A 16,548-nucleotide genomic window follows, 5' to 3' on the forward strand; every position below is an offset into this window, starting at 1 on the left:
GGGGAGGACGTAAGGTCCCCCGAGAGCAACAGGAAATTACAAGTGGGAGTGGAGTTGTCAAGTGTGATTTTTCTAGGGAATTTTCCTTTCCGCCTGCGTCTGGCTAGGCTTCGGAGAGGTTTAAGAGACAAACTCAAAGTCAGCCCTCGCTCCCTTTTCCCTCCTTGATCTCACTGAGGAGCTGTCACTCTGCTATCACAGCCAGTTGCCATGGGAATAACACCAGCGTGATGAACGTACCTTCTGACTTTGTGCAGGAGTTGGGAAAGAAAGGCTGGTGGGGGCGGGGAGGGGGAGCAAGACCGGGTCCCTCTGCGGCCTTTCCTCCTTCCTGGGACCCTGTGGAATATTACACACCTGACCGTGGCACCCTTTTGGTTTGTGGACTTGTATAAAAATGATTTGCTTCAGGGTTGGGAATTTACTCTGTGGGTAAGAGCGTTTGGTTGCTCAGGCATGAGGACCTGAGGGCGGATCCCAGCACCCATGGGAAAAGCTGGGCATGGCTGCCCACGTTCACCTATAACCCCAGAGCTGTGGGGGACAGAGACAGAGCTCACGGGGGCTCCTGGCTGCCAGGTTAAGTGAGCAGCCCTCTCAAGGAAATAAGATGGAGAATGGCCACTGCCACTGTCCTCAGGCCTCTGTGTGCACTGTGTGCAGATAGCACATGCACCTACACAGCACACATAAAAAAGAAGCATACTATTTACTTCCAGGAAGGGAGAGGGAATTTCACCACGATATTTACCTTAAATGAGTTAACGGTTGGTTGTTCTTGATAATTAAAGTTTCATGAACTAATTCACCTCAGAAAGAAAAGTGCACCTAAGTTTTTGCAATGATAGTTTTTCTTATTTCACTTTGTTCTGTGCTACTGCTGAATCTGTGCCCTTTGAATCTGTCCTGCTTTGAGGAGGACTTCCTGGCTTAGTGACTGTCATAGAGCAGGTGTTTTACTGTACAGATGTTGAAGCCGGTGACAGTGGGCCGCACCAGCTCTGCTTCTCTGAGGGAGGGGCTTTTGCCAACCTCTGTTCTGTAATAATCCCACAACTCCCCTGGGGTTGGTTTTCATTTTATGTGTCACTTCTGCCATCAGCCTCCTGCCCTCTGCCTCCACCCAGAACCTCTCCATCACATCTGACGCACAGAAACTCTGTGGAAGTTTCTGGCTCCCACTGCTTCACAGTGTGGGGTTTGCAGTTCCTTAAGGTTCGAGGCCCTTTCCTGATCCTTTCCTGGGGAGCAATATCTTGGGACAGACATGTTTTCTTTTCCTGACAGTGTCACGATGTGGCTTCACATTAACATTGTAACAGTGACAGACTCAGTACTGTTGGCTGGAATTCCAAAACAGATTCATAATGAACCCCTACAGACTCGTGTGTGTGTGTGTGTGTGTGTGTGCACGCATGCGTGCATGCACATATAAGTGTGCATATGTGTGCATGTGAGTGTGGAGGCCAGAGGACAGCTTCCACTATCATTCTTCTTCCCCCCCCCTTTTTTTTTTTTGGTTTTTCGAGACAAAGTTTCTCTGTGTAGCCTTGGCTGTCCGGAACTCACTTTGTAGGCCAGGCTAACCTCGAACTCACAGAGATCCACCTGCCTCTGCCTCTGCCTCTGCCTCCTGAGTGCTGGGATTAAAGGTATGCGCCACCATCCCTGGCTTTCCACTGTCATTCTTCAGGAGCTGTGCACCTTGTCTTTTTGAGACAGGGTCTCATTAGCCCGATAGTCATCAAGGACACTAAGTTGGGTACCAGTGGGTCCTGGAAGACTACTTGTCCCTGCCTCCATAGCACTGGGATTAAAGCAGTGACCACTATGCCTGTCTTTTTTCTTTCTTTCTTTCTTTCTTTCTTTCTTTCTTTTTTTTTTTTTTTTTTTTTGTAGCCTCTGGAATGGAATTTGAAAAGGCAGATCCTCAAGCTTGGAAGGCATCACTTTACACTCTGCGCTGTCCTCAGCCCATCCTCCTTGATTAGTGTCACTGTTTGTCTTTTCAGGTTTTGTTTATGTTTTCCTTTCTGTCAAGCAGTGCTAGGGATTAAACGCTGGGCCTTGCACACCCTGGCGGGCAATGCACTACCGAGCTCTACCCCTGCCATTTTGTTGTTGTTGTTATTTTAAAGTATCACGTTTTGACACATAAGGATTGTATATGTTTTATGTATTCATAAGTAAAGATATTTGTGCACTCTGTGGAGTATGCTATCATAATTTGATACACAAACACACACACATATATACACACATTACACACATACATATACAACGATGAAGTCTGTCACTTAGACATTTATCACTTCTTTATGTTGGAAACATGCCTAAGCCTTCCTTTTAGCCATTTCAAATTACAACATACCCTGACTCCTGCAAGCCATGAGCCATTCCATGAAAACAGTTTTTAAAAATATGTATAGAGCCAGGCGTGGTGGTGCACGCCTTTAATCCCAGCACTTAGGAGGCAGAGGCAGGTGGATTGCTGTGAGTTCAAGGTCAGCCTGGTCTACAAAGTGAGTCTAGGACAGTCAAGGCTACACAGAGAAACCCTGTCTCAAAAAAACAAAAACAAAAAAAAGTGTATAGAATTTATATATGTTTGTGTGCATGGCTGTCTTAGGGTTTCCATTGCTATGATAAGACACCATGACCACAGTAACCCTTGTAAAGAAAAGCATCAATTGGGCCTGGCTCACAGTTCAGAGGCTTAGTCTATTGTCATGCATGGCGGCCTGTGGGCAGACATGGTACTGGAGAGATAGCTGAGAATTCTATATCCAGATCTCCAGAGAGCAGGAAGAGGAGTGAACCACTGGGCCTGGCTTGAGCTTCTGAGACCTCAGAGCCCAACCCCTGGGGTGTACTTCCTCCATCAAGGCCACGCCCACTCCATCAAGGCCACGCCCACTCCATCAAGGCCACAACTCCTGACAGTGCCACTCCCTCTGAGCCTCTGGGGGCCACTTTTTAAAATTTCTATTTTATTGATTTATTCAGATTGCAACTCAATTGTTTTCCCATCACTTGTATCCTCTCATTCCTCCCTCCCTCCCGCTTTCACCCTATTCCCCTCCCCTAGGTCTATGACCGAGGGGGACCTCCTCCCTCACTATATGGTCATAGGCTATCAAGTCTCATCTTGGCAGCCTGCTTATTCTTTCTTTGAGTGCCATCAGGCCTCCCCACCAAGGGGAGGTGGTCAAATATGGAGCACCAGAGTTCATGTCAGAGTCAGTCCCCACTCTCCACATAACTGTGGAGAATGTCCTGTCCATTGGGTAGAACAGAGTAGGGGTTCGATGTTTACTATTGTATTGTCCTTGGTTTGTGTAATAGTTTGAGCAGAGCCCTGCTGGGGGCTGCTTTTATTGAAACTACCACAGTGGGGTATAAGTTCATGTGTGTGCCTATTCATGTGAAGGTCAGAGAGCAGCATTGATTATCTTTCTCAATTGTTTTCCACCTGATTTCTTGAGACAAAGTCTCACTGACCTTGGAACTCAACTAGGCTGACTGGCCCATGAGCTCCAAAGATCCTCCTGTCACTGCCTCCTGCTCCTCAGTATTAGGGTTGCAGACATGGACATCCATGCCTGGCTTTCTGCATAGGTGCTAGAGATCCAACACACTGCACTGAGCACTTTACTCACTGAGCCACTGGCTGGTGTATGCATGTCCTGGTTGTATGTATGGCTGGTGTATGTCCTTATCCTAATGCCATCCGGTCCCATGCATGCAGCTACTTATGCTAGGATTCTGTTCTTTTCATGGCTGGATTGCATCCACTGCATAGATGTTTTTACCTTTCCAACTCCATGCAGGCCTGTGCCTGATCTATGGAAGTTCAGATGTATCATTATGTGCTGTTTTTGACATGTCGTTTGAAAACTTCTCTGTTGGCTGATTTACATAGCCAACCCAATACAGGCATTCAAAACGGGCATGACAGAGAGAGCCCAGTAGTCTAGACCTCCTCCCTGCATTCCAGACTCTGTCGATAAACATTTAGAAGTGAGCGCACCTCTGAGTTCTACTCTGCAGAGTTTATAGATCTAAGTTGGGATCTCCCTGTCCCCCCCCCCCCAGATCCATATAAAAGAGCTAGGTGTGATGGTGCACACTTACAATCCCAGCAATGGGAAGGAGAAGATAGAGAGGTCCCTAGGGCTTGCTGGCCAGCGAGCCTGGTCTACTTGGTGGGCTCTGGGACAAGGAGAGACCCTGCCTCAAAAACAACCAGGTGGGGACTGAAGAGATGGCTCAAGAGTTAAGAACACTACTCTGCCAGAGGACCCAGGTTCAGTTCCCAACACTCACATGGTGGCTCACAACCGTCTGTGACTCTGTTTCAGGGCATCTGACACCTGTTTCTAGTGGCCACAGGTACTGTACACATGTGATGTACAGACAGACATGCAGGCAAACGCCCATCTACATAAAATGAAAAGAACTAAATCTCAGAAACAAAACCAGGTGTGTGGTGTCTGACACATAACATATAAGGTTGACTTCTGGCTGCTATATGCACATCCACACATACATATCTACACACATTGACATGCATACAAAAGGAAGGCTAGGTTATTTTCCTGGGACAGAAAAGGGGGTGAAACTTTGTCTTTGGACCTCAGTTTGCTCTGAGAACTGGGTTTTGTTTGGTTGGTTTTTTTTTTATGCTGTTATCATCACTTGACAGTCTGTCCTGATTGTGTCACAAAGCCAGCACACACACGTCAGTTTTCCTCAGACTGCACAAGTCACAACCTAAGTCAGGAATATAGATAGAGAGCTTGTAGTGTGCCTTTGTTGATACCTGATAAGTTTGTTTTCATAGGTCAGGGGATTAATTAAATTGTTATTCAAAGTTAGAATAGATTAGTCTTGCTTTCTCTTAATTCAGGTAATCATCAGTCTCTCATTAAAGAGGTATGTGCATGCACATGCGTGCTCGTGTGTGTTTGTGTGTGCCTGTGTGAAATCTGCTTCGAAGTGTTACAAAATTTGTAAGTCTAGATGTTACTCTGGCATGCCAGTATTAAGATGCTCCACCGCCTCTTGATATTTGGGGGGCTCTCCTTGATTTCATTTGATAGTGACATGAAGACACTTGCCTGGTTTGGGATCTCACGGTCTTCAGATTCCCTCACCGAGACCCTCTGTGCCTGACTGGACTGCGCTCAAAGCACATTTACTTCAAAGCCGGCTGCCCCTTCCTGTGGGCTCTTCTCTGCTGCGCTTAAAGAAATCAAACTTGGAAAATGAGAGTTGAAGGGGGACTAGTGGAGAGAACGATGATGTTTGTGGGCAGGGCTGGAGCTCCCTTGGCTTCTTCCCCAGTGTGGTGCGTGCCTGTCACCCCAGCATTTAGGAGGTGGGGGAGGCAGGGTAAGAAGTTCAGAGTCAATTCTCATCTACATAGGAAAAAACCTGGCCTACAGGAAACTTTGTTTCAAAAAGAAAATCAGCTATCCAGGCCTGGTTGTGCAGACCTGTAATCCCAGAACTGGAGGAGGCTGAGGCAGGAGGATCTCTGTGAGTTCTAGGCCAGCCTGGTCTACAAAGGGAGTCCAGGATAGCCAAGAAACCTTGACTTGAAAAACAAACAAGAGAAAAGGGGTGGGGTGGGGAGGCGGAAGGGGAGAGAGGGAGAGAGAGAATCATCGTAATTTCTATTTAAATTGTTAAATAATTTAAGTACATAAACTCATTTTCTAAAATGTTTTCAACATATACCCAGTTTTTTTGTTTTTCGAGACAGGTTTTCTCAGTGTAGCCTTGACTATCCTGGACTCACTTTGTAGACCAGGCTAGCCTCGAACTCACAATGATTCGCCTGCTCCTGCCTCCCGAGTGCTGGGATTTCAGGTGTATGTCACGACATGGAGGTTAAATTTGTCTCATGCTTTACTCTGTATGTGTGTATGTGTGTAGTGTACATGTCTGGAGGGGGTGGATGTTCACAGAGGCCAGAGGAGGGTGTTAGGATGTTCTGTTATGGAGTTCCACCTAACGTCTTTGAGACCTGCAGCTAGGGTGGTGGCCACCAAGTTCCAGGGAGCCTCCTGCCTCCACCTCTCACAGAGCTGGGCCTGTAGGCATGTGTGACCACACAAACAAATTTAGGTCCTCTTTCTTCAGAGAAAATACTCTTAACTACTGAGCCACAGTCCATTATGTTTTATCTTTTAATAGTCAGAATAGTTTGTAGTGTGTGCTTTCTGATTTGTTATGGTTGAACTTTAAATAGTAATAATAATAATAATAATAATAATAATAATAATAATAATAATAATAATAATAATAAAGCATTAAAATGAACCCATTTGTTGGCCTAGTTTTCCAGAGAGACTGGGAGGCAGTGAGCTGAGAATATAATCCGCACTTTAGTGATTTTATTCTGAGCCTTGGTATCTATCCACACTTTATAAACACTGAGTTTCAGCTAGCTGTGGTCGTGCACACCTCCAGTCTTGGTGCTGGGGAAACGGGGGTCAGGGGTGGTAGACATGAGCTCCAGACCATCAGCCTTCATTGTACAGCACAACCTTTCCTCCGACACCCAAGCTAAACAAACAGAAAACCAGCACACTATATGCTTGCATAACAATCTCTGTGGGCTGAGCGCAGCCTGGTCCACATAGTGAGACCCTGCTTCAGAACAAACAGAGGCAAACAAAAGCCATAAATTCCGAGTTACTAAGGCCTCACCACCAAAGTTCCTGGTCAGTGTTTGCTTTCTGTCCAGTTATTCTGAGGGGCTGCACGTGAGTGTCAAAGGCAGGCAGTGCAAGGGGTGAGGACCACTCAGTCATGTGAGCCAAGCGCCAGGAGGACAAAGACCGCACGTTCTCTATGGAATGGCACATGAAGACAGAGCCCTGCCCTGTGATTATTAAGAGCATGTGCCTTTGCTTTCTGTACTAGACACAGAGCTGGAGGGCTGGAGACATAGCCTGGCGGACAGAGAGTATACACAGAACACACAGAACCCTGAGATCCAGCCCCCATACAGCATAAACTGGGCTGATGGTGCAGACATGCTTTCCAGGAGCTGGGGAGGTAGAGGCAGCAGGATCAGAAGTCCATGGTCATCTTTGGCTACATAAGGAGTTCAGAGCCACCCTGGGCTAGAGACCCTGTCCAAAAGAAGAGAAGGGCGAGAGGGAGGAATCGGTGGCGTAGCTCTACCTCTGAGTACACTTTCCTGCAGAAAAGAGCTTTGTTTCATTTTACAACGGACGGGTGCTCCAAATACCTTACCTTGGACTAGCAGGACATCTGGTGTCTTCCTCTACTACTCTCTGGCTTTTTTACCTTGAGACAGGGTCTCTCGCTGAACCAGAGCTCCGTGACTCTTTGTTTGACTGTTCCAGCTAGGCTGGCTGGTGAATCTACTCTCAGGACCCTCCTGTCTCCACTCCCCAGTGATGGGGTAACCAGCTCACACACCCATGCTCAGCTTTTATGTGGATGCATGGGATTCGAACTCATGTCCTTATGCTTACAGAGCAAGTGCTCATACCCACTGAGCCGTCTCCACAGCCCCTGTAGCCCCCTTTTTTCAAGCAGCCAATGGTCGGTGTAGAGCCTCTTGGCCTTTCTTTGAGATGTGACTACTTGCCAAGCTGCAAAGCTGCACCACACCAGGTCACTGTTTGCCTAGGGAGTCTCCGTTCCCAGCCCCTTTGAGTCTCAGTTTCTCTCTGAGGTGTCCCCCACCCAGGCTCAATGTGATGAGGGTTCCCAATCAAATTATCCACCACTTGGACTAAACTTAATCCCGAGGACGCAGTAGGTCTGGACCGAGGATCTATGGATATGGCCATATGGTTTTTTCTTCTCTCAATATTTGTTTTCTCTAGAGCAGCTTATGGTAGAGAGATACTACATATGATATTCTTGCAAACAACACAAACATTCCTAATGAAATGTCACACTAATCTCTTGAATTTCATTCTTTTGTGATAAAATCTAATGATGAGATTAGAGTTGCCTGCCACAGAGCAGCGGTAATCCTCCGCACTCTTCATCCTATTTATTTGGGTTGAAGAGTTTTACTTGTCTCTTTGGAGCGCCTATGTTAATTGAGTATTCAGTATTCATTACGAATAATCATGTCTGTTTTCTTGTTGAGCTTTGGAAGGGCCCTTTTGCCTTCTGTGAAAGCTGAGCAGACTGTATTAACTCTGGGTTTAATTTAAAAAAAAAAAAAAAGTATGTGGAACTTGTGGGCGCCAACACCCTTGAAGAACCACATGTTTAATAATGGGAAGGCTCGCCATCAGATCTGAATTAATAATGCTGCTGACTTATTGTTTTAGAAGACGGAGTCCTTGACCTGCTAGGTTGAAAGCACTGTGGCCGCCCTGCACCTCTGTGGGTCCTTTAGCTGAGCCATTTCCCCTGTGAATAATTAGAGGCATTTGAAGGTATTGTACAGAAGCCAATTTGTGCCTTTCACTTTGCATATTGCCGAAGCCTCATGAATTAGTCATGAGCAGGGCCAAAAATTAACTTCTTCAGACACATATTTTGATGGGTCATGAGGGAGAATGTAAAGTGATCTGTAAAATATTCTACTGATCCTCTAAGTATTAAATTATTATACCTACAGGCTAATTTCGGGAGGCGGAGGGAGACCCTTCCTTTCTGGAATTGGCTAGCCTGTTTGAGAGAGATCGGGGCTTTTTATTTTCCAGGAGTAGAAATAAGGAATGTTAGTATTTCTTGAGAATCTTCACTCTTGTGTTACCTCTTGATTTTAATCTTAGGAGTTATTGTTTTTAAGTGTTTAAAGTGTGTGTGTGTGTGTGTGTGTGTGTGTGTGTAAGTCAGAGAACAGCATGAGAGGGTCAGTTCTCTCTTTCCACCATGTGAACTCTGGGATCGAACTTAGGCTGCCAGGCTTGGCTGCAAGCTCCTTTGCCCACTGAGCCATCGTGCCAGCCTGAGTTATTCTTTTTTTTTTTTTTTTTTTTTTTTCCTAAAATAAATTATTTGAGTTTGGTCTCCTATAACCACACTAAAACTTCTAATTGGTTTGATAAAAAAGTTATTATGCAGTCCAACCAACAATTTATCTTTTCATTTTAAAAAGCTATGATAGCAAACCAATGTAATATGGATTTCCATAGTTGCTTAAAATCTAGTTTCACATTAAAATCTCTTTTCTCCCCTTTTCTGTTTTTCTTATTTTCAGCCAGTGAAACTGAAATTGCATTCTTCTGTGAAGAAGATTATAAGAGATACAAAGCTAATCCCATCTCGTCCTGGTGAAGGTGTCTGGAGGACACCTTTGCATACCTTCATTGCGCAAGTAACTTTTTCTTCTAAATTGTCAAATAAATCTCTTTTTAAAAACTCCTTGCCCTGCTTTCTCTCTCTGTCCCTTTCTGCCATTCATTTCTCTCTCTGCCTTACTCCCTCCTTTTTCTCACCTGCCCTTCCTTCTTTTTCTTCCTTCCTCACTTTTCTTCTTTCCTTTCTTATTATAAAATGAGCAAAACACTTGATTTTTAAAAATAAGTGTTTAAAAGGCGTCACTTGTTAGGGCTCGGAAACACAGCTCAGTGGGTATGCTTGCTTAGCACACGCAAAGCCCTAAGTTCCCTCTCCTGCAGTGAATAAACCCTGTGTGGTAGCACATGTCTGTCACCCGGCCTGTGTGGTGGAATGTGCCTGTCACCCCGGCCTGTGTGGGAGCACATGTCTGTCACCCCGGCCAGTGTGGGAGCACATGTCTGTCACCCCCTACCTGTGTGGGAGCACATGCCTGTCACCCCGGCCAGTGTGGGAGCACATGTCTGTCAACCTGGCCTGTGTGGTAGCACATGCCTGTCACCCCGGCCTGTGTGGGAGCACATGTCCGTCACCCCGGCCTGTGTGGGAGCACATGCCTGTCACCCCCTACCTGTGTGGTAGCACATGCCTGTCACCCCGGCCTGTGTGGTAGCACATGTCTGTCACCCAGCCTGTGTGGTAGCAATGCCTGTCACCCCGGCCTGTGTGGTAGCACATGCCTGTCACCCGGGCCTGTGTGATAGCACATGTCTGTCACCCCCTACCTGTGTGGGAGCACATGCCTGTCACCCCGGCCTGTGCGGTAGCACATGCCTGTCACCCGGCCTGTGCGGTAGCACGAGCCTGTCACCCCGGCCTATGTGGTGGCACATGCCTGTCACCCTGGCCTGTGTGGTGGCACGTGCTTGTCACCCCGGCCTGTGTGGTAACACATGCCTGTCACCCCAGCCTGTGCGGTAGCAATGCCTGTCATCCCTGCTTGTGCAGTAGCACATACCTGTCACCCCAGCCTGTGCAGTAGCACATACCTGTCACCCCAGCCTGTGTGGTGGCACGTGCCTGTCACCACGGCCTGTGCGGTAGCACATGTCTGTCACCCTGGCCTGTGTGGTAGCACATGTCTGTCACCCTGGCCTGTGTGGTAGCACATGTCTGTCACCCCCTACCTGTGTGGTAGCACATGCCTGTCACCCCGGCCTGTATGGTAGCACATGTCTGTCACCCCGGCCTGTGTGGTAGCACATGTCTGTCACCCCCTACCTGTGTGGTAGCACATGCCTGTCACCCCGGCCTGTGTGGGAGCACATGCCTGTCACCCCGGCCTGTGTGGGAGCACATGTCTGTCACCCCCTACCTGTGTGGTAGCACATGTCTGTCACCCCGGCCTGTGTGGTAGCACATGTCTGTCACCCCGGCCTGTGTGGTAGCACATGTCTGTCACCCCCTACCTGTGTGGTAGCACATGTCTGTCACCCCAGCCTGTGTGGTAGCACATGTCTGTCACCCCGGCCTGTGTGGTAGCACATGTCTGTCACCCCCTCCCTGTGTGGTAGCACATGCCTTTCACCCCAGCCTGTGTGGTAGCACATGTCTGTCACCCCGGCCTGTGTGGTACAACATGTCTGTCACCCTGGCCTGTGTGGTAGCACATGTCTGTCACCCTGGCCTGTGTGGTAGCACATGTCTGTCACCCCGGCCTGTGTGGTACAACATGTCTGTCACCCTGGCCTGTGTGGTAGCACATGTCTGTCACCCTGGCCTGTGTGGTAGCACATGTCTGTCACCCTGGCCTGTGTGGTAGCACATGTCTGTCACCCCGGCCTGTGTGGTACAACATGTCTGTCACCCTGACCTGTGCGGGTAGCACATGCCTGTCACCCCGGCCTGTGTGGTAGCACATGTCTGTCACCCCGGCCTGTGTGTGGTGACCCCAGCACTTGAGAAGTAAAAGTGAAATAAGCAGGAGTTCAAGGTCACCCTTGACTTCATAGGATGTTCAGGACCAGCCTCTGTTACGTGAGACTCCATCTCAACAATAAATAAATATCATTTGCTTTCTAAAATTAGGGACTATGTGGTGGCTTAACGTTTTGGATTCTTTAAAAAGATATATCCAGATCTAGAGAGATGTTAAGAACAGTTGCTGCACAAGCATGAGGAACTAAGTTCAAATCCCACCCACCCATGTGAAAAGCAGGGTGAGGCTAGATTTGCTACTATGACCCCAGGGCTGTAGAGGGCAGAGACAAGAGTGTTACTGGGGTGTGCTCTCTCCCTTCTCAAAGGAGTAAATCAGAGTGTGAGAGTGTGACGCCCAGGATTCTCTTCTGACTTCTGCACATGCTGGAGGTACCGCCCTGCCACACATGTAAAACACACATGCACACACACAGACACACAGACACACACACACACACAGAGAGAGAGAGAGAGAGAGAGAGAGAGAGAGAGAGAGAGAGAGAGAGAGAGAGAGAAATGGGGAAAAAATAAAGATACAACCAAGAGAGCACACTGTTTCATTGCGGGCTTTTGTTTTAAATTCTCTTTAGAGAAACTGCTACTGTCTTTGGCTGCCAGAGATTGCTTGAGGCTCTTAGGGGATAGTCAAGGCCATCGCTTACCCCTGGGTGTGAGACGTGCACCCCCCAAGGCATTGGTTAGTGGTCCTTTTAGGGAGATCTCCTGCTGCAAGAGGGTTGCTTTGCTTCTGTTTTTAGCATCAGATCACGCAAATAACACTGTTAGCTTTTTTTTTTTTTTTTCTGGGCCATTTCCTGGCATTTATTATAGCAAAGTGTAGCAGCTGAATTCATTTGTTGGAGAGACCAGGTAGCTGGATATGTGTGCTTCCAGGAGACAATGGTGGAGATGCAGTCTGCCTCCTGGAAGACACGTTCTTCCAAAGCAGCATAACTTCCTGGTTCCAGTGGCCATGCTGAGGGGCTCTCCCAGCTAGCACATGTCTGCTCGGACTGTATAGAAGGGTTAGCTGCCTCTGGACTTCCACTGCTGGCCTCTTACTTTGCCAACAGGGCAAACTGGCTTCACTGTGGGGATGGAGTGCTGAGACAGGCCCAATGCTTCTTCTTTAAAGGAGGCGAAGAGTCTGATTAGCATGGTCGGAAGCGCTCCGCGTTGCCGAATGGTTTAATAGAGTTCTTTTTTAAAACAAAGATTGTTTGTTTTATTCATTCGTTCATTAAGCAAAGTGCTGAATACACACATGGCCTCAGACAATTTTTGCCTCAGCTAGTGGGAAGGATGGATAGACACGCTTTTACTAGAATGACAGGACAAACGGCCACAGGAACACGGACACGGGGGTGAGCAGTTCTATGAGGTTTTATTTTTGCTTTTGTTTTTCTAATTCCCTGGTTGAGCAATGTCTTCAAGAACTGAAGACAGTTTTTCTTAGGGAAAGGTTGCTGTTGCTGCTGCTGCTGTTGTTGGGCATGTGGTGCCACAGTGTGCACAAGGCAGTGAGGGGACGGCTTTGTGGAGTCATTTGTCAGTGCTCCCCTATTTCACAAGAGTTCAGGGATCGAAGTGAGACCCTGAGGCTTGTACAGCGAGTACTTTATTCCCTGACAGAGTCTTGTCTTTGTTGTTGTCCGGTTGCTTTGTGAGTTTTGTTTGTTTTCAAGAGGCACTAGCAAGCTTGTAAGCAGTGTGTCATGGGAGTCTTTGGGGCTTTAGCAGAAAGTGCAGGTTCCAGGGGTTGCAGGGGACAGGGACTTGATTCCAGCTACTGAAATAAACAGGGGGAAACAATGAGCTTTTTAGAAGAAAGTTTGGATAACATTCATGACCTTGGGATAGAGAAGACCTTCACATGTGGCTTCTGACGTTCATCAAGTCTGACACACAAACACGGAACACTAGGTTTAAAAAAAATCACAGTGGCTGGGGAGATGGCTCAGCAGCTAAGGGCGCATACTGCTCTGACCGAAGACCTCAGTTCTCAGCACCCTCCTCTAGGAGTTCACTTGGCAACTCCATCTCCAGGGAATCTCACGCCCCCCTCTGGCCTCTGTGGGTACTGCACTTGTGCACAAACCCACACACAAGCATACATGCATACATACAATTAAAAAGTGAGCCTTAACATCACAATGACTGGAAGAGTCTACTTGCACATATAAAATGAAGGATTGGTTTCTAGAATATTATAAGGACTCTTGCAAATCAATGACAAGAAGATAACCATACAATGAAATTTTACAAAGATTGTATAAAAGGAAAACGGGGGCGGGGCGGGGGGCGCGCTGGGAAGGCAGCAAGATGCTCAGCAGTTGAAGGACTAGGTGCTGAGCCTGAAGACCCGAATGTGATCCGCAGGACTGACAAGGTGGAAGCAGAGAACTGATTGCTGCTATTGGTCTTCACCCACACACATGGGGGGGGGGGGAGAGAATAAAAGGAACACACAAGTATGTATGACAAATAAGAGGCTACACATCCTGTTTTTCAAGGAAATTGGAGTTAAAATAACAAGATATCACTTTCCATTAACAGATTGACAAAAAAAGAGAAAGGTTTGTCAGTGCCCTGCCTGTGGTTCTGCCTGTACTGCTGATAGGAGTGTAAATCTTGCACAGCCATTTTAAATGAAGCATTTGGGGGAGTGTCTGCTAAAACAACTGCGAAGTATAGGGACCCAGAAGTTCCAATCCTTGGAGTCTTTTCCTGAGAAATCTCTAAGAAAGCAATTCACTGGAGTGTTAAAATGGGAGACTGCAACCAGCCCAACAGATAGTAATAGAAAGGCTGGGTAACCTGCGTGCCTCTGAGTTCTAGATTCCAGTTGATGAGCAATGAGGACATCATGCCATTTAGTGTCATGGACTCTGAGACATAATGATGGATGAAATCACAGAGGTCTCTCACAAATGCGATACAGTTGTTAAGAAGCACATTGGGCCCATGAGATAAGGCCTGGTGATGCGCAAAGGTGCTGCCAAGCCTGCTGGCCTGAGTCAAATCCTTGGGACCACACAGGGGAGGGAGAGAGCTGGCTCCCACAAGTCGTGTGCATGCACATACGGTGATTCATATGATGCACAACGCTCATTTTCACTTTGGTTCTAGAATCACCTAGGAGACAAACCTCTGGGCGTGGCTGAGTTTCTAGCTTAGGCTAATTATGATGAGAAGGTCCACACTAGCTGAGCGCTGGACTGAGTAAAAAGGAGAAAGAGAGCTGAGCATAGCACTCACCTCTCTGTTTCCTGACTGTGGGTGCCATGTGACCAGCCGCCTATGCTACTGCCGCCCTGCCTTCCCCACCAAGACGGACTGCACCCTTGAAAACGTAGCCCCCCAAACCCACTTCCTCCCCTAAGCTGCTTTTGCTGGGAATTTAGTCACAGCAACAAGACAACTTATGCAACACACATGCGCACTGAAGGACACACAGGTGGAAGCTAGGATTGGGTTGCAAAGGCACAAAAAGTCTTATCTAGAAGGCTTAATTTTACCAGAATATATCTGCATTCAAATTCAGCAAAAACAAACCTAACACATTTATAGCCAATCTTAAAATAGCAAGAAAGGAAAGAGAATAAACAATGAGATGTAACAAGAATAAATTAATAAAAAAATAAAATAAGATAAAAAAGAAAGAAAGAAAAGAGAAATGGAAGAAAAAGCCCATCAGGTAAATGCCATAAACATACGAACATTCTGGTGTATTATTTCCATCTGAATTGTTCTTCCCTGTATTAATATTTTAGTGTTTATCTTATTTTATGTATTTAATTTTTACAAGTAACATTTACTTTTTAGAAACCATCTTGGAGGTAATAGCCAATCTCAGCACTTGGGAGGCAGAGGCAGGAGGATCTCTGTGAGTTGGAGGTCAGCCTGGTTTACAAAGTGAGTCTAGGACAGCCAAGGCTACACAGACAAACCCTGTCTCGAAAAACCAAAAAAAAAAAAAAAAGAGAGAAAGAAAGAAAGAAAGAAAACCATCTTGGAGATAATATAAATGATATATGCTGTAGCCTAGGCTAGCCTTAAACTTCTTTTGTAGCCAAGGATGAACTCGAACTCCTGATCTTCCTGCCCTTACCTCCCAAGTGCTAGGGTTCTGGGCATATGTCATCATACCCAGGTAATACTGCTGCAGGGGACGAAACAGAAGGTCTCATGGGTCACATGCCTGGCTCCTAAATGCCCTAATTCTAAGGTAAGTTCTTCAATTACCTTTTTGTACATATTTTGAGACATTTTCTGCACATATAATTTAAGTATATAGGCATAATGTAGGTACACTGCATGTGTCTATAGTCCTAAGAACTTAGGAGGCTGAGGTAGGAGAAGCATACATATATTTTTGTCATTTTGTACATATCCATATCCATATATATATATATATATATATATATATATATATATATATATATATATTTTCTCTCTCCCCCTTTTCTCTCTTCTCTCTCTCTCTCTCTCTCTCTCTCTCTCTCTCTCTCTCTCTCTCTCTCTCTGTGTGTGTGTGTGTGTGTGTGTGTGTGGTGGCACATGTGTGCAAATCGGAGGACAACTCTTGGGACTTCTCTGCTTCCACCATGTGAGACTAATGGATCCGACTCAGGTCCTCACGCTTGGCAGCAAGCACCCATTGAGCCATCTCAGCATCCAAGGAGAGTAACCATAAGGCTGAGAGGTCTCGTTTTGTTTCAGGTGCTGCAGTCAGATATCAGCCGTTCAGCCCCACAGCAGAGCTGGGAAGGAGCATCAGTGGATCTTGCCTTCCCCATGGAGAAAATAACACAGGCCACATTGCAGAGTTGTCACAGTAACAAGACATAACTTGGGCGATATACATGTATACAAATGAGTGTCAAATGAGACTCTGCCTGAAGGTCCCTTATTAGCTGGGGCCTGACCCAAAGTAAGCTCTCATCACACCCATCACGGTTCTTGTAGTGAAATTTGGAATAAAGACCTCTGGCCCTCCTAGATACTGAGCCACTTGCCAGGGCATTAAATCTGATTAGAGAGTTTTATTTTGTTTACATTGCAAGAACTGAGTTGTCTGGGTCAACAGGATGTACACTTCGGGGCCAGCGAGATAGCTCAACAGGTAAAGGCGCTCGCTGCCGAGCTTGCTTTCCTGAGTTTGGTCTCCAGGACCCACATGGCGGAAGGAGAAAACTAACTCCTCCAAGTTGTCCTCTGAGCTCCACACGCAAAACTGTGGCATGTGCATCTGCACGTATACAAATATACACATTGGTT

The 16,548-nt window shown here is 46.7% G+C and overlaps 1 protein-coding gene across 1 annotated transcript in view; it reads left to right on the forward strand.

Annotated features, from left to right (window-relative positions):
* C6H2orf76 (chromosome 6 C2orf76 homolog) overlaps window positions 1-9,351 on the forward strand; it is a 61,340-nt gene extending 51,989 nt beyond the window's left edge. Inside the window, exon 6 of the mRNA XM_051147269.1 lies at window positions 9,209-9,351. Coding sequence (XP_051003226.1) covers window positions 9,209-9,285 — 77 coding nt within the window. The 3' untranslated portion in view covers window positions 9,286-9,351. The remainder of the gene's footprint in view (window positions 1-9,208) is intronic.
* The last annotated feature ends 7,197 nt before the right edge of the window (window positions 9,352-16,548 follow it).

This window comes from Acomys russatus, chromosome 6 (genome assembly GCF_903995435.1).
Source record: "Acomys russatus chromosome 6, mAcoRus1.1, whole genome shotgun sequence".
Lineage (NCBI taxonomy): Eukaryota > Metazoa > Chordata > Mammalia > Rodentia > Muridae > Acomys > Acomys russatus.